Here is a 17972-nt window from a genome sequence, read left to right as displayed (position 1 = left end):
CTCTCCTCAGTGACCCCAGGATGGCTGCCAGTGGGCCCAGGATGGAGTCCCACCAGCTGACGCGTCTCCCCAGGGTCCTGTGGACAGGGACAGAGGGGGCTCTGGCTGGTGGGCCCAGGCCACACACGTCAGCCCCTGGAGTCTGTTCCCTGAAAAAGGGAAAACAGACCTCGAAACGTTTTCCCTTCTGAGGGCCCTTTCCACAACGGGAAAAGGAGGCGGTCGCAAAAATCCACTACGACTAACAACTTCACTGGTATTTTTAATAGCACATTAACAATATACAATTAACAAATGGGGGGAAAATCACAAGCTTCTTAAATCTTTGCTTTTATGCTTTTCCTCCTTGCCATGTCAAACATGTTCACTGCTCTTTTATCTCAGTCGCTGTATCAACACTTAACAGCTGCAAGTGACGCTGACAGTGAATTTGGTTTCACACACAAAAAGGAGGAATTGAGAGATAAATGGAGTAACAACCAGTAGTTTGCTAAATGCCATTTACTCTGCCATCAAGGCTCAGGACCATGAGGACCTGGGCGCAGGTGGGGAAGCTCGGTGAGGCTGCCACTTCGCAGCCAGACTGCGCGGGAACTGCCCATTTTGCTTAAAGTGAACACAATGAGAAGGATGACAAACGGCACATTTCTCTACTTCATCATCGAAGATTTCTGCTTTAATCTTTAAGAACAAGCGGGGCCTTCACTTGGTCAGCCACATCCTTGCCGCTCAGCGCCTCGACAATTGCAAGCGCAAACTCAAAGCTGGTTCCAGGCCCACGGCTCGTGAGGATCAGGCCGTCCTTCTCCACACGGTTCTCAGAGTAGCTGTAATGACCTTCAAAGTAAGAACAAAAAAGGGTTACATCCTAACAGGCTCATATAAATTTCAAAAAACCAAAAGCCACCCTGTCGCCAGCCACAGGAGAAGCTTCGGGAGGCACTTGGAGCTCTGGCAAGGAGGTGCCGAGACTGAAGCAGCCGCCTGCCGCAGGGAGGCGAGGACAAACAGCTGTTGAAATGAAATAGATAAGGACACCCAGGTTAAAAGCAGTTGCGAAAGGCCTTGTACATGCGAGGGTGAGTAGGAGTGAAGGCCGATTATTCACGTTTCTATCATCAACAGATGCTCAGGGGTCCGCCCGAACACTGGCATGCCGGCAGGTAAGCAGCGCCTGCCACCTCAGAACGTGCTGTCTTGCCACCAAGCAGTAAATGTTTTGAGCTGAAGGCCCTTGCAAAACAGCACTCGTTGGGAGAGGCTTCCTCTGGAGCCCCCTCTACTGCCTGAAGACAGGTCCTCCTTGGCTGTCTCCCCTCAGGAGTCCATCAACTGGGGAGGAGGGACTCATGTCCTGGGAGAGGAGACCAGAAGTCCACGCCACACACAGGCTTTGTCACCAACAATCACACCTCCCATCTGTTCTCCCAAGGGCCCTTTCATCTTTCTTGAAAACCATTTATTCCCTCCTGAGAGGCCCACCTTCCTTTCCCCTTGTCAAGCAGGCTCCGTGTCACACATACTCCATGTAGGAGAGTGGACATGCCTGCCAAGCAGACTTCCTATTGTACAGACTCCGTGTCACACACTACCTATCATATAAACTGTTACACAGACTCCCTGTCACACCGATTCTCTATCATACTCTGTCATGCAGACTGTCACAGACCGCCTGTTACAGACTCCTGTCATACAGACTCTGTCACAGAAATGCCTGCCAAGCAGACTTCCTACCATACAGACCCTGTGTCACAAACTACCCATCACAGAGACTCCCTGTCACACAGACTGCCTGTCATACATACTACCTGTCACAGAATCCCTGGTACAGACTGCCTGTATCACACACACTCTGCTGTCTCAAAAACAACCAATGTTCTAAAAATTACATAGGACACGCAGGGAGGGGAGGAGGCGGATCACAGAGGGAGCAACCATTCATTTCTTGGTCACCCCCTTCCATGTTCCCCAACTGGCTTTTTGGAGACAAATATCATAAAACAAGAATGTGCTTCTCCTATATTTGAATTCGGTGAATGATGTGACATCTGGACAAATCACAGCCACAAAGCTGGGCTTCCTCAGCATCAGCTTCCCCAATGCCTTACCCTCTATAGAAGTCGTCAGCAAACCCACCCTGTGCATGGACTGACTAGGCCTGAACTCATGACCTGGCCCCCCTCCTTCCCCAACCTGTTCCCACTGGGCTCCCACCTGGCACTTCCTGGCCCCCCTGCTCCCACTGCCTGGAAAGCTCTCACCTCCTCCCACCACCCCTCAGAGGAAGCATATGTGATCACTCCCTCAATCGGGTCCCTCAGGTACCTCGCAGCACTGACACGATATGAAAATAGTCCCCATTTGCTGTCTGCTCTTTAAAAGTCTGGGCCTTGGGACACCTGGGTGGCTCAGCTGTTGAGCATCTGCCTTTGGCTCAGGGTGTGATCCTGGGGTCCGGGGATCGAGTCTGCATCAAGCTCCTTGTGAGGAGCCTGCTTCTCCCTCTGCCTGTGTCTCTGTCTCTGTGTCTCTAATGAATAAATAAATAATCTTTAAAAAAAAATAAAAGTAAAAAAAAAAGAAAAAGCTGGGCCTCCATCAGCCTCCTGTGGCCTAGAACACTAACAGTACCACGGAGATGCCCCTAAGTATCAGGCGAACCTATGAACATTCCTGTCTTCTCCTCTCTGCATCTGCTGCCTTCATGCAGGATCTCCGTGTTCCAGCCCTCTGATCCAGCTGCCCTTCTTTCCACTCCCTGCTCAGCCCATAAAAAATGTCACCTTTCCAAAGTTTACGTCAGAACATAGCCAGTTCTGTCCCCAGGAGAAGCCTCTGCCAACTTTCTCCAGCACCTAAAGGTGACTCTGTACTCCACATCCTGCTGGGCAGGCCCCCTCTGGGTCTGGCCTGCACAGAGACTGGACTGGAAGGAACCAAAGAAGACAGTAGGAGCTACTGGTGACCTGGGTATGGACAGTGGTGACAGGGAAGAAATGAAGGTTTGCGAAAACTCTGAGACAAAATGCCCACAGCTCAGCGCTGGACTGAACGTGGGAAGGTGGGGAGAATGACTCTAGCTGTCTGTCCTAGGTGATGGAGGGGCTGGCAGCGCCACACAGACACCACTCTTCTGCTGTTCACGCCCTTTCCCAGTGATCACAAACACCTAGAGTAGCTGCTATCTTACTAACCTCACCAGAGATCAAGTCACCCACTGAAAAACCCAAATACAGCACTTCACAAATGTACACTAGTTACACTACTGTAGAGAAGAGGACCTCTAGTTTGAAGGGAAAAGGCTTGCAAAATCTAATGTCATTTACTGATGGTTAAACCGGGCCAAGACCATTTTAGATGCTAAACCATAAAACCGGCTGGGTCCAGTCTCCCAGAGCTATGAGATGGACTGCCCAGACTGCCGCGGTGTGAGGCAATTTTTAAATGGCTCACCGGACAATCTCTTCGTGGGCAAAATATTACAAACACAGCTTAGACTAGTTAAAGACATTTCAAGGTTCCACGGTTCAAAATTTCAACCAGGAAGAGCAAAAAGGTCTACACTTACCAACTACCTCCACCTAGTGGCAAGGACAGACAAAGACAACGCACACACACCAGGCCCACCAGCCCCGTGCATACACACAGCTGATTCAGACTGGGGAACTCTGCATACCTACACCCCACAGTCACTGGCATAAAGCATTAGTTATTAATTTCTTGTTAACTTTAAGCAAGCACCCCAAAGCCGGGAAGTCTCTTCAAAGAAACCCAACCGGGGACCCTAGACGTGAGGGGTCAGCACCAAACAGCTGCTTTTACCGGCACACAGGGCACCTACCAGGTCAGTGGCTCTGCAACAGCAGAGCACTTGCTATACAGACCTGAAGTCCCTGAGAGCCTGAAATATTTACCATCTAGCCCCTTAAGGAAGTCACTGACCTCTGAGCACAGCAGCTCTTGGTTCAACTGTGAGGGCTGATGTTTAGTAGGTGTCTGATCTCTTTGAGCCTCACTTTCCTCTTCTGTAAAATGAGGAGGATACCAACCTCCCAGGACTGCTATGGGAGTCCAGTCACATGGATACCAGGACCAAGTGGTAGTGTTATTACAACAGGGTACTCAGCCCAGAGCTGGGCATGGACCAGCTCCCCCTTTCCCTGTGCAGGCTCGTGCCAGGCAACATTCTGTGTGCATTACACACACAGTAACTCACAGGGCCTGTCAACAGTGCCATGTGGGGGGGGCCACTGGGATCCTTAGAGGACAGGTGAGAAACCGAGGCTGGGTGGGGGAAGGAGACAGCCCACAGCCAGGAGCCACACCCACAGGGCCTGGCCCAGGGGACGCAGCTCTTCACTGCTCAGCTACAGGATGGGGCCTTCAGATGCTTGCTAGAACAATGGACAGGTAGGAAATGAAAAGATTATCAAAGTCACTATTTCTTCATTTAAGAACTGAGAAACAGGAAGACCTTGTCCTTCAGATTGAATTGCTTATCTGAGCAAAAATGTCACGCTGATCTAAGTACATGATGAGGACAAGGAGGAGGACCAGAGGAGACACCCAGGAGGTGACGACAGCTCCACTTCTCGGAGCGCTCTGAAGGGGCAGATGTTTCAAACATTTTTTTTTCCCCTCACAGTAGGATTTACTGGCTGAACTCAATACCTCGTAACTTAAACATGTGTGGGAGCCTCACTGGGACAGAGGCGGGGCCAGAGTTCCAGCCTGACTCTGGGCAAGTTGCCTGGCCTCTCAGAGCCGGTATCCTCATTTGTGAAGTCAATACCTGCCTTGCTAGGCACCAGTGGAGATAATGCTTGTGAATGTACTTTATAAACCTTGAGAGTTAACAATCTAATCTTCCTCTATTCCTAATCAACCTCAGTGTTCTTGAGGCATTACAGGGAAACAGACACAACAGATCCACCTTCAGATAAAGGAGGAACGTGGCCTACTATTCGACCCTTCCCCCCAAATGTTGTAACTACTAAAAAGGAAGCCTGATTCCAATCTGACTCTCCAGAACCTATTAGCTCCAAGTAAATTCTATTTCTACATTAAAAAATGCCCAGCAGCCAGGGCCTTTTAATTAAAAAAATAACTTTTCACACAGATGGTTTTATTGACAACTTAGTATCTCTCTAACAACTAAAATAAAGTTAGAGACTTTTAAGAAAATACTACTTTGGATCAAATTTAAGAATATTCACAATCTGGGGCACCTAGGTGGTTCAGTGGTTGTGTCTGCCTTTGGCTCAGGGTGTGCTCCTGGAGACCTGGGATTGAGTCCCACATCAGGCTTCCTGCATGGAGCCTGCTTCTCCCTCTGCCTATGACTCTGTGTCTATGTCTCTCATGAATAAATAAAATCCTTGGGAAAAAAAATATTCAGAACGTGCAACAGTTAGCACGAACACTTAGGTAAATGATGGACTCGGGGAGCTGACAACGCGTAAGGATAGGTTCATGGACTGTAACACAGGTACTGCTCTGGTATGGGAGAGGAAGGCAGGGAGACTGTGGGGGGGTGGGCAGGGCATGTGTGGGAACTCAGCATTTTCTGCTTAATTCTGCTGTGAACCTAACACTGCTCTAAAAAGCAAGGTCTGTTACTTAGAAGGAAAAAGCACTACAGTGAAAACGTACAACTTCACGTGGCTGTAGAGAGAGTGTAAGAGATGCTACGGCCCTCTTTGTTGTTTTAGTTCAGAACCAGCCTCCAGCAGGACTGAAAGAGGGGAGAAAATGTATCTCTGGCACCGATGTTTCCAAAGCAGTGCTGATGTTACTGTTTTGTCTTTTTGTTTATTCACTGAAATAAGGCTGGCTGATGTTTTACCTGGAGCCAGTCACAGTCTCCTTGCTGGCCAAATGCCAACTGAACCACTTTTGGCTTCTAACTGGAAATTTTAGATGTTCTTGCAATGACCCACACTAGTGTTAGTTTTCTTTCTCTGTGCAAGTTCCTGGGCCTCTGCCTCTGTTACAGACACTCAACGGACAGACGGCAGAGGAAAACACCACCTGTCTGACAAAAGACACTATTTGGTTGGTGTTCGGAATGTCACACTGAGAAGCGTTGGCTGTTATGAGGGAGGATCAGTCAGTACATAGTTGTACATTCAGATAGTTATACTGCTTTGCTGTGAATTATACATCGCTCTCTACTTAAAGAAATATTCAATAGATGACCCCCCCCCCACTGCCAAAAAGATACAATCTTAAGTTTAAAAAGCAAGCTGCAGAACAATACATTTAGCAGATCTCATTTGAGTAAAAATATTAAACTGCAGAGGATAAAGAGTATGTGCACAGAAAATCCTGGGGTTACACAGAGAACTTTCTAACAAAAGTTACCTCTGAAAAGCAAAAAAGGGGTGAGGAAGTAAGAAAAGGCATATGTATGTTTTTACTTCACCCCCTACCCATACCATCTGCACTCTACCTGGAATAAAAATTATACTTATAAAGATAAATTAATAAAAATTAGCTGTCTAGCTGGTATTTATGAAAGAAACAAGTTATCCAAGAGGGTGCCTGGCTGGTTCAGTCAGTTGAGCAACTGACTCTTGGCTTCAGCTCAGGTCACAATCTCAGGGTCCTGGGATCTAACCCCCCATTGGGCTCCATGCTCAGCGGGGAAGTCTGCTTGTTCCCCTCCTTTTGCCCCTCCCCACCACTCACACTCTCTAAAAGTAAATAAATCTAAGGAAAAAAAAAAAAAAAACAATAAAAACAAAACCCTGTCACCCAAGGAAACAGACCTGCCACCCATGAAGAGAGTAATATTCACTTTACTTTGGACTGTGGGCAAAAGGGCATTTTCTGAAATTGCTGTCGAGGTTTAAAGTTTACCCTCAGGCTGCTGGCAGTGTTTAGTAAAAAAAATCCTAGTTAACCTGGCATTTCATAATCATTCCCATTGAGGACAATAGGGTCTCTGGCTGGCCTTTACTTAGTCCCTGAACCCCCATCAGGGCACAAACAGAGACAGGCACGCACCACCTCTGTCCCACTGCCTGTTCCCTCTCTAGGTGGAACACTTGAGAAGAAAGCAAGGAACACCCCACACCTGAACTCCTAGAGTCCCCCTACACAAGGTTATCCTGGGTGGGAAACAATACTAAATAGCAGCTGAGAAGGTCTTTCTGTATATTGAAAATAGAAGCATATACTTACTTCCATTCATCATTTTGTCTTTAGCAAGTGGGTGTGTTGTAACTTTGCTTCCAAAACCTATTTCATGAGCCAAAAGAGCTGTAGGACCTAAAAAGATTAATAAAAAAGACTTCAGTGTGGATACAAAAAAACCAATGGTTTAAAAATTGCAGCAGCAGAAGTATTCCTCAAAACCAGGAGGCTTTTTACCTAAAATATACTTATGATTTTGAAATTAAACACTTTTTCATATGAGGTAAAATATGTTTATAATAAGCCATCTGCTCGGCACATCTGGCAAAAGCGTACAAACTCAAAACACAACAATACCCATTTAAATATAAATCCTACCAAGCAGCATCCAGATAAACAAGAGTGTGGCCCCCCTCAAGGAACTGCAGGCAAGGGTCCCAGGGGTCAGAGGGGAGGCCACCAAGGCCTTCCTCTTAGCAAATGATCTAGTCGCACATGAAAGGCAGCCAGTGCTCTCCGAACTTCTGGATTTGATTGCTATCTCAGACTACGGTTTTCTACTTGAAAATGAAAGATTAGCAGTCATCCCTCCACTTACCTACCCAAACATCCCAGGCAGTAGGATTATCACAACGAACAGGACATTGTCCAGCTCTGTGAACTGTCTAGAAGTCTGAGATGTAAGGGTACTAGCATTTCTTTATTAAAAACCACTTAAGACCATGCACAAATATCAGTAATGGTCCACAAATAAGGACTAGAACCAAAAATATTTGAAAATATCTGAATATTTGTTATGATGCCTTAAAACTTAAAAAAAGTAACTATTCTAACTTTTTTCTCTAAGCCTCATGTCACACCTAGAAAAATATGCTTCAGAACAGCAATGTGACCTTGAAAAATGGGTTAGGGTGCCATGGCTAAGACCCGAGGACAAAGCCTGTATGCTTTAGCTTCAGCCAACGCACACACCTGCTCTCACTGACCTTTCATTTATCAACACAGTTCCAAGGAAAAAGGAGTTGTAGACTATACCTACCGGCTAGATCACAGCTGCTGTTCACAGGAAGATCAACAAATAATACTTAATTACATGAGCCTTCCGCCTGACATCAGGCCAAGTCCCGATTTATATCTCCTAAATCAAAAGCCTCAAATAGATTTGATGTCTCTCTCTCCATCTTAATTTTATCCCACATACCAGACAGCCATGGTAGCAAATTTTAAGTCTGTAAAAACTGAATAATTATCACTCAATTTTTATTTGAATGGACTCATCAATTACCCTTCATTCTTCCTTTGTAAGATTTTAAAATATAAGAAATAATTCTCTACATGATTTTGGATTTAAAAGTGAATCTTGAGAAGCAACCATTCAGTGAAGAGAGAGCAATCGTAGTGAGTTAGGAATTTTTAGGCCGTTGCCTTCAGCAAATAAAACTGCTGCCTACAGTAACGTTAATAAATTTCTGTTTCGGTTGAATGTAGGACTTTAGTGACGCCTTACTCATCATGGTAAGCCCATAATTACTCCTTCTGGGGCTTAAAAATCCTATTTGGAGAATTCGAGAAGAGATATCTACCTGCCATTACTTGAGACCCTGGCGGATGAAAATGTTGCTGAGTCTGCAGCAGGGACCCAGCTGAGTGAGAGCAGAGGGCACCACAGACAGGAGCCTCTCGGCCGCCACTACACTGAAGCCAACAGCGCCACCACGCGGTGATTTATGGAGAGAACACAACGCAGTCAGCCCAGGCCCTCCAGGTCCCAGGGCTCAGCCAGCCAGGCACCTGACAACTCCTGGGCCCCTCACCTCCAGGCTCCTTTCCCTCCCTGACCCAGAGTGAGTATCATTTTATTTTCTGATCAAGACAGTCTCCCTTCCAGTCTCTGTTTCAGTCCCTCCACATCAGGGGCTAAGCAAACACTTTTTCAGCTCAGTACGCAGCTCCCAGCCCCTAACTGCAACACTTATGAATCGCCTCGTTTTTCATCACATCTCCTATTTTTGCTGTACCCAGAGGACAGTACAGGATATTCAACACAAACAGAAGGCTAGCGTGCTGTTTATGGCTAACATCGATTTAAACGATTATAAGGTCTAAGCTCCTTAGCATGGCCTTCCAGCTGCTTGAGCATGAAAACAGTGAGCCAGATGTAGCTAATAATTCTGCCCCCTTAGCGACATAGAAGGACCAACTGACATGTGGTTTTCACTTTCAGCAGAGCATGAGGGAACAAATCCAGCACAAACCCTTCCTTTCTTCCTTCCACTAGGGAAACTAAGGATGAGGCTGTGGCCAGGTGCTGGGGGGCAATGAAACTAAGTCCTCACACACCTAACAGGACCTAAAACTTCCTACCCAGAGGGATGGAGCTGCATGGGCTGCAGTGACTGCAGTGTCCTTCAGCCAGAAAGCCCTGTGCCCTGAGGGTAGGTCAAGAGGCCAGTGCTGGCTGGAACCCAAGGACCGGGCCTGCCAGTACAGTCACTCTAAGGTCCTCAAACATCCAGGTCTTAGGACCCTTGAGCTCTTATGTGGGTTACAGCTATCAGCAACTGCCGTGTTAGAAATCAAAACGGAGATTTTTACAACAATACTTGAGCATACATGCCACACCCAAATGATGGCAGCATCCCACTGCCAGGTCACTCCTGTGAGAATGAGAGGGCAAAGAATGTCTTGTCTTAGTACCTGCTTTCACCTTATGATACCTTTGAAAGAACTCTGAGAATCTCTGCTGTAATTAATGCAAAGTCCCCAGGATCCCCGGCTTATACTTCTTTAACAAGTCCACTGTACTGAACAAAACATCATGTCATTTGATCGAACCATCCATTTATTCATTTTATTTGTTGTTTTGACAAACATTTCATAAAGACCTAGGCACTGGCTAAAATTACACTCTGGAAAAAATGCAAGATTGCAGAATATCACAATGCTGGAGCATTAAGACTTAATTTTACAACGGTATCAGAAATCAAATCATTACTAAGTTTAAAAGATGTGGGGACATCTCTGAAGCACCAACAACCTTCTTCTAAATTACGTGACAGATATCACGGTGCCTAAAATCTAACACTTAACACTAAGGATCAGATGGAAAGCACCCGAGGCCTCTGAATCCGTAGGGCAAGAACAGGACAGAGCTGTTATGTTTATGTCTGACCGATTCTTGCTGACTGGCTGCTGGCAGATACACTTTCTGGCACAGAGATTTGCTGGAACAAGCTGTTTACTGAATTCCAGAGGGCATTATTTTCCTCAGAGGTCAACCAAACATGGAAAACATTAAGTTTCACGGAACATAGACCAAAAGCACACAGAGGCAGAAAACAGAACTGTACTCGTTTCTGAAATGACACCAACTTCATGCTACCCAAATGAAACATGCCAAGACGGATACCCTTCATGCTTTGAAGGGAAAGAGGTATTTGGAACAAAACCTTCTAATTCGAGACTACCCCATCACATTTTTTTTTTTTTTTGAAGAAAACCAACAGCACATTTTATCCAGGACAGTTCTGCCCATTACCTGCACAGATGGCGGCTATGAGGCCCTTTCTGTTTTCTTGTTCCTTCAGTATCTCCTTCACGGCAGCAGACTATTCAAAGAAACCCCAAACACATCAAGTTATCATGAAGCCAATCTCCAGCTGGAAAGCTTAGGAGGATCTGCTTTTAATTTAAACTGCAAGACCTTCAGTCTGTTTTCTGACAATATTTCTAATTCATTAATAGAAAAATTAGCAAATTCATACTCTTTCTACATCATTAAACCTGATCAAGGCATTTATTGCAAGAGAAAGGCATAGTTTTTTTAAATTTTTTTTTTTTTTTTAATATTTTTAAAGACGAGATGAGAAAAGCAACTTCCCTGGGGCAAACTGACCCTTGCCATCTTATGATCCTGGGAGAAAGGAGGAGAAGGGTGCGTGGTGTTTTCAGATGGCAGAGCAAGGAACAAGGTCCGGCAGAGTGCCAGGTATCTGACTAAACCTGCTTTGTAAACATCTATTGGCCGTGCCCCTTCTTCCTTTCCCGCTATTCCTGCAGGCAGACCCCTCACAGAAGACTTCAATGAAGAAGCAGTGGCCTCTTCTGATGCCATTTTTCACCTCTGCTGGCAGTTTCAGTCCCCTGCAGCTCCCTGCCCCCAGCCCCAGGGTCTTTTAGCTTTCTACTCTTAAACCTTCATGAAACACAAAATTAGATTCACAGAATATATTCATAAATAATAGTTCCACCAATTCCACTTACTTGTGTAGTAAATATCACTAGAGATGTTTTTAAGCTAGAACACCATTTTGTTTCACCTGCTCTTAGTTTATTCCCAGCCTCCTTCCCGAAATATTTTAGTAACAAAACCAACATAACACAGGCAGATACTGAAATACTTCCTTTATATGGTCTTTACCTCACATAAATTCTGTGCACCCAGATTACCTCCCGGCAGAATCACTACGTCATAAGGTCCCTGTAGTTAAGACCAAAAAAAAAAAAAAAAAAAAAAAAAAAGAGTGAAAACATTTCATTTGAAAGGTGCACTATAGTGACAGTCCTAAATGTGGGTCAGAGCAAAGAACTGTTAACAGAAGAGCAGTTAAATAAATCAAAGTATATCCCTACAACACAATGTTGTAACTAGCAAAAAAATCAGAATATGGTAATGTGAAAGGATGTCCATGTTGCAGAATTACAGGTGTAGCATGATCTCACTCTTCTAAAAAGAAAAAAAGGGGCATGTGGCTGGCTCAGTCGGGGGAGCATGTGACTCAACGTCAGGGGCTGTGAGTTCAGGTCCCATGTTGAGTCTAGAGCTTACTTAAAAAAAAAAAAAAAAAGTATGCAGTTGGCAGTTGTGTGTATATGTCCCTGACATACATGTGTACAGTCTATAGATACTCACAGACAAAAGGCAGCCAGGTTCTAATAGGGTATGGTACAGGACAGGATGGTGGCGAGGGGACATAAGAAAGGAACATTTAACATTTGGACTTTCTGTAGGTCTACAGTGTATAGGAGTTATTTTTTCAACAAGAATGCACACAATCTTAGAAAGAATTAAAAGAAAAACAAATTTTAAGTGAAAGGCACAGACAAGTTTTTACCTCTTTGAGAAGTAGGACTTAGGGGAGAAGATGATGGCAGTATTTTATTGTCCTAAACACCCAACACCCCCAGAAACCTACTGAGGCCAAACTTGCTGAAATTATGAAATGGAAATTGGTTTAACAATATTTTAAGATGTGAAAAAAGATTTTTTAAAATTTAGTTATTTAGCAGATCACAAAGTGAAAATTTAGTACACACTTAGGGCAACACATACTGCTTAGAATTACTCTTAAAGACAATGAACATCCTCCTGTCGTTTTAAAACCAAGCAAAACTACAAACTACACAGAAAGTGTGAAGTGCAGAATTTCTTTCACTCCTTTTAGAATCTGAATAAACAGACACAAAACGTAACCACTGTTCTAAAATACCCAGACACCACAAGATGAAAAAGAACAAAGAGGGAATATTTTCTTCTACTCAGCCACTTTTAACATGCTATTTAGAATGGTTCAATAATTTGTATGTAAATACCAATACTCCTATACTCCACAATCTGGCACTGAAATAACATGAATTTATTAGATAGGAATAAACTTTTCTCTGTGCATTTGAGGACAGCGAGCATAGGAATCATGCTCTGGGCTCCTTCACATGGCACAAATGGATCTGCATCCATGAGCTGGCTCTGCCTGTTTTCCTGTCATGTTGACACTCCCAGAGCATACAAGTCACACCCACTATCACAATGGCCATTAAGCAGTGAACTACATGAAAGGGTGTGCAAAAGTGCCTACGCACGTTTGGGTGGGCTCGCTCCTGAAGAAGGGACCTCAGCTCTTGATGGAGTCCCAAGTGTTAGTTGCCATCAAAGGTAATGGTCAAGATAAAGAAAAAGTAGCATAATTTAACTAGAATTCTTACTCCTCCTTTCATCCCACCACTAATCAACTACAAGCTGTTCCATGTAAAATAAATCACACAGCTATGTCTATATCACTGAAAATGGAAAGGTAAAAAGCAGCTTTCAAATAAAGAAACAGGAAATGTGGCAGTTGGTTCCTTGTATCAGGTAATGAAGTTATAACAGGAGGCAAAAGGGCCTTTGAGGCCAGATGAACACTGATGAAAGTGTCCCACCACCAAGCACAGGCAGCAGGAACTGCCAGCTTCCTTGAATACAGAGTCCTTGACTTCCCTGGGCTTATTATAGTGGGGAAGACATCCAAGGAAAGTAACTTCCTTAAAATAAGTCTGTGCTAACAGCCTGAAATATAATCAAAAGACATTTCAAGAACCTGATAGAGAAGCCATAGGAAGGAATAATTCCATGTATGGAGAACAAACCTCTTTTTTTGCATCTTCCAGACTGGCATCAGGACAAATGATGACGTCTCGGCTACACTGTACTGGGTCTTTCCCAGCCAGACCCGCAACGGTGACTTTAATCTAAGAGAAAGACGTCATCACATTTAACATTGAAACATAAATTTAGAGTAACATTTTCACAACTGCTGTTTTAAAATAACTTGGCAGGAAATACTGCAATGAAACCATGCTGACTTTATGCTACTAAGTTAGCTAAATATATTTAATAACTAGGTCTGTCCCAGTTTGTCTGGGACAGTCCTGATTTACAGATACTATCCTGGTCCCCTGCCTGGTTAGTGTCCTTTCTCCCACAAGCTTTCTGGTTTGGGCCAACATCCTGCTAATAATCCATCTTGCAAAGTTACTGTTGCTATTTAAATCTCATGGTATTTCCTTAAAATAGAAAGACAAGTTAGAACAATGAAATACTACTTTAGCTTGCAAAAAGTTAATAAAACCAAGAGCTAGTCCTGGAAAAATGGGGATTGTCCTACACTGCTGGTGGGCCCACACGCTGGTACTCTGGGGAGTCACTGGACAAAATCTGGTAATGCTAACTATGGGCTGTCCTTTGGCCAAGCAATTCCATTTTTGGGCATAAAAACCAGGAAAACCTCCCACACATTTGCATAAGGAAACCTGTACAAGAATATTAGAGTATTGCAATGTCCTGAAACACCCTAACAAAAGAATGGAGAGACAGCAGCATATTCATGCAACGTAACAATAAGCAGCAATTTTAAATTAAAAAACCAGATCTAGAGGTGTCTTCATTTACGAGAACCAGAGAGATGAAGGGCTAACAGACTCTGGGGCCAGACTGCTGGGGTCTAAGTACTGGCTCTTCTCCTCACTAAGACAACAACATGGACACTTCATGTAGTGTCCCTGTGCCTTAGTTTCTTCAACTGTACAACGAGGACGGTCAATAACTCATAAGGTTGTTATAGGACTTAAGCAAGTTCAGATGCTTAGATGAGCATCATCTAGCATCAGTCAATACTACTCGTGTTCACTAGGGATATATATGTACATATTATATATATATATTATATATATAGAGAGAGAGAGAGAGAAATAGATGTAACTGTAACTGTAAAATGTAATTGTAGTGTAACACTACTCTGAAGACATCCATGGGATGGATACACATTAATGAGAGAACAGAGTTATCCCTGCCGTTGAAGGGGAATAGTATCCAGGAAATTTACAAAGAGGGCTGTGCAATGCTTTATTTCTTTTTAAAGCATCTGTTCCTCAAGAAGAGGAATATTTACAAGAAATTTGGCAAAATGTTAACAAGTATTAAATGCGGACAATAGACAGGCATTTATTGTTATATAGTCTCTGCATTTTTGTGTTTGAAATATTTTATAAAGTACACTGAATATTATTAAAAATGCCTTCAAAACCCAAAAATGTTTGAGAAGGGGGAGGGCTGGAAAATGTTGGGAGGACTTACTCCAGCTCGTCTCATGACATCTACAGGAATGACTGTCTCCATCTCCTCTGCTCCTTTGGCCAGGATGACCAGAGCTCTTTTCGAAGCCATTTTTATGTTGTATTTTTAAAAGACTTAATTGGGAGAAGAAAAAAAAAAAAAACAAGATTTTCAAAACACTTGCATGGCAACCCTAAGATAGTCAAAAACCTCAAGTTTAAAAAAAATCTCAAGTTCAGGAACATTTTTAAGCAAAGTGACCAAGTGCCTCCTAAGGAAAAGATCCTGAGAGACAAAACAGTACGTGAAAAAAAGCATTTTAAGGTTAACAGTGGTTTACACAGAATTTCAACTGCTGTTATTTTTGAGATGAAAACACAGCAGGGTTGCTAACACGTGTCAGTACCGTTTGGATTTTCTCTGACCATGTTTTTTATTTTGTTTTGTTTTAACTCAATATACAAAACTTACTGCAACCAGTACTTTCTAAAACACACACACGTGGGTCTTGCATTTCACACGATGCGGGGAGATAAGCCTTATTCTCGGAAGCACTATTTTCAGAGAAACGTCCAAACTTAAATTTCATGGGCAAAAAGCTACACACAGTCTGCGATTTTTGGAGGGGATTTTCTTTGAAGTTCCAATAACTGCACAAAACCCTCTTGAAAGTTAACAGTGTTAAATATTTCACCATATATATATTTTTAAATGATGTCGAAAGGTGGGAATTCCCCCAGTAAATTCAACGCAACGGGACCCTCATTGCTCTTGGCTCTTCGGTAAACGGCAGCTGCCAAGCGGGGCTCCAATAGTTTGCAGCCTGTTCTTTCTGGGGAGTCCGCTGTGCGCGCAACACAGACGCTAAGGAAACCCCGTCAGCAAACAGAGCCCTGACGAGTTACAAACTGGGGGGACGCCACGCACACAACCCCGGAGGGCCCGAGGCCGCCCGCCCGCAGGCGCGGCGTGACTGCGACCTGCGGCGCCCCCTTCCGAAGCCCGCTCCGGGCTGCCCGTGGCCCCCTCGCCGCCCGCAGCTCCCCCCGCAGCGACCCGAACCTCGCCTCTGCCCACAGCCCCGGCACCTCGGCCCCGTCGGCAGCAACTCCGCGCCGGAGACTACCGAACCCAAACCGGCCTAAACGGGGACGTACGTGTGTACGCACGCACGCACGCCCCCCGAGCGCGAGCCCTCGGCGCCGCACTGCGCAGACGCACGCCGCCCGGCTTCTGGTTCGGCCCCGCCCCTCCCCCGGTACTGCGCAGACGCCCGTCGCGCAGACCCCTCCTCGTTCTCCCTTCGTCCCCAGGCCCTGCACTGCGCAGACGCACATCGCCCGGCTTCTCTTTCTGCTCGTTCGTTCCCCTAACCACGCCCCCCTCGGTACTGCGCAGACGCACGCCGCCCAGGCCCCGCCTCCTCCCCAGCTGCGCACGGCGGAGGCTGGTGGCGCTCGCTCACGTGCGTCACGTCCTCCCGGACCCACGTGGGTTAGCATCCTCCCTGGACAGCTGGGGATGTTTCCATTTGGTGCACCCGGCACCACGAGAATCCCGCGTGTTCGCGCAGCCTCACGAACGCTCCCGTCCCCCGTCGGCGCGGTCCGGCCCGCCGCTGGCGCCCACGGGCGTTAACCCGCCTGTGACCGCAGCCTGCCCGCGCGCGGTCCCCTCGGGAGCTGCGGCGCTTTGCTGCCAACAGACGTTTCCGTGGAGTTGCACCTTCACGCTTCTCCCGCACTCTCGGCGTCCCTATCCGGGAGCGCCTTCTCGTTTCCCCCCGACCTGTTAGGACTTCAAGGTTTTCCCCATCCTGGGTCCCCACGGTGGGCGCCCGGGCCTCGGGATCCTGCGCGGCTCCCAGCACGGGTTTGCGTGCGGTGATTGCCCGTGTGATGGTTTCTCAAAGTTGTTTTTTTCCCTAACATCCCAGCGCTGCTGCTGCTGCTGCACCCACAGGCTTAGAGCACTGCTGAGCACCCGGACCTGATAAGTACTTGGTGACATTTAAGTCAGAATCCCACACTTTGTTCTTAAAAGTTTGCATTGAATATTGATACTTTTACCCATTTCAAAAACCAAAGTCGGGCATCCCGGGCGGCTCAGCGGTTCAGCGCCGCCTTCAGCCCAGGGCCTGATCCTGGAGGCCGGGGATCGAGTCCCACGTCGGGCTCCCTGCATGGAGCCTGCTTCTCCCTCTGCCTGTGTCTCTGCCTCTCTCTGTGTGTGTCTTTCAGGAATAAATAAATCTTAAAAAAACAAAAACAAACAAAAAAAAAACCAAAGTGCTGAAAGTTAACGTTGAACCGATGGACTCCTTCCTATCCTTGTCCCCACTCTCTTCCACAATCCCCGCTCCCTGACTCCCTGCGGGTAACTTTATAGTCGTTTCCGGAGCATCTTTCCAGGATTTCCTCACGCAAGCACCAGCAAATACTTTGTTTTACATCTTTTGTATAGAAATGTAGCAGACTGTATGCATTGTTCCGTCCTTCTCTCTCTGCTGCCACCTTAAGTGAATGTTGGAGATCTTTCCTTATAAAAAGGAACTTCCTTTTTTTTCTTTTTCTCAGACAGATAATATGCCATTGTGACATGTCCCGTAGTTTATTTTATCGGTGCCCTGCTGATAATACTTAGGTTATTTCCAGCCCCCTTTTTTTTTTTTTTTTTTTTGAAGTAGGCTCCACACCCAGCATGGAGCCCAACCCTTAGTTTGAACTCTTGACTCTGAGCTGAAATCATGTCAGATGCTTAACGGACTGAGCCACCCAGGCCCCCCTGTGGTCACTTTTTTTTTTCTTTTGTGTGGACAGCACTGCATTGCATACCCTTATTCATACGCCCTACTTGTGTAGGTATAACTGGAGGGTAAATTCCCAGAAGTGGTAAATGCACTGGAGCAGCTTCATACCACTTGAGTCACTTATCACTCTCGCCAGTAATATGTGAGGTTGAACAG

General features: G+C 45.6%; 1 protein-coding gene across 4 annotated transcripts; it reads right to left on the bottom strand.

Annotated features, from left to right (window-relative positions):
- Nucleotides 1-242: 242 nt before the first annotated feature.
- Nucleotides 243-16964, bottom strand: PARK7 (Parkinsonism associated deglycase). Of its 4 annotated transcripts, none has more exons than XM_038537854.1 (7): nucleotides 16096-16252; nucleotides 15029-15141; nucleotides 13543-13644; nucleotides 11558-11617; nucleotides 10676-10745; nucleotides 7186-7272; nucleotides 243-837 (listed from the first exon to the last, which is right to left on the bottom strand). In XM_038537854.1, the coding sequence occupies exons 2-7, from the start codon at nucleotides 15116-15118 to the stop codon at nucleotides 677-679; spliced, it is 570 nt and encodes a 189-aa protein (XP_038393782.1). In that variant the 5' UTR covers nucleotides 15119-15141; nucleotides 16096-16252; the 3' UTR covers nucleotides 243-676. The 4 variants fall into 4 exon arrangements, 3 of the variants coding, with proteins under 3 accessions (XP_038393782.1, XP_038393781.1, XP_038393783.1); XM_038537853.1 differs by having other exon boundaries at nucleotides 16070-16228; XR_005359856.1 differs by lacking the exons at nucleotides 10676-10745; nucleotides 11558-11617; nucleotides 15029-15141 and having other exon boundaries at nucleotides 785-837; nucleotides 16070-16942.
- Between the last annotated feature and the right edge of the window lie 1008 nt (nucleotides 16965-17972).

The sequence above is a fragment of the Canis lupus genome, chromosome 5 (assembly GCF_011100685.1).
Source record: "Canis lupus familiaris isolate Mischka breed German Shepherd chromosome 5, alternate assembly UU_Cfam_GSD_1.0, whole genome shotgun sequence".
Taxonomy (NCBI): Eukaryota; Metazoa; Chordata; class Mammalia; order Carnivora; family Canidae; genus Canis; species Canis lupus.
This window is presented reverse-complemented; position numbering and strand designations above follow the sequence as displayed.

Excerpts from the sequence above, each read along its gene's own strand:
- PARK7 (XM_038537854.1), bottom strand. The coding sequence starts at position 15,118 with ATGGCTTCGAAAAGAGCTCTGGTCATCCTGGCCAAAGGAGCAGAGGAG. Across the intron at positions 11,618-13,542 it reads TGGAAGATGCAAAAAAAGAG|GGACCTTATGACGTAGTGAT; the intron begins GTTTGTTCTCCA and ends TCTTAACTACAG. Across the intron at positions 7,273-10,675 it reads CATAGCCGCCATCTGTGCAG|GTCCTACAGCTCTTTTGGCT; the intron begins GTAATGGGCAGA and ends TAATCTTTTTAG.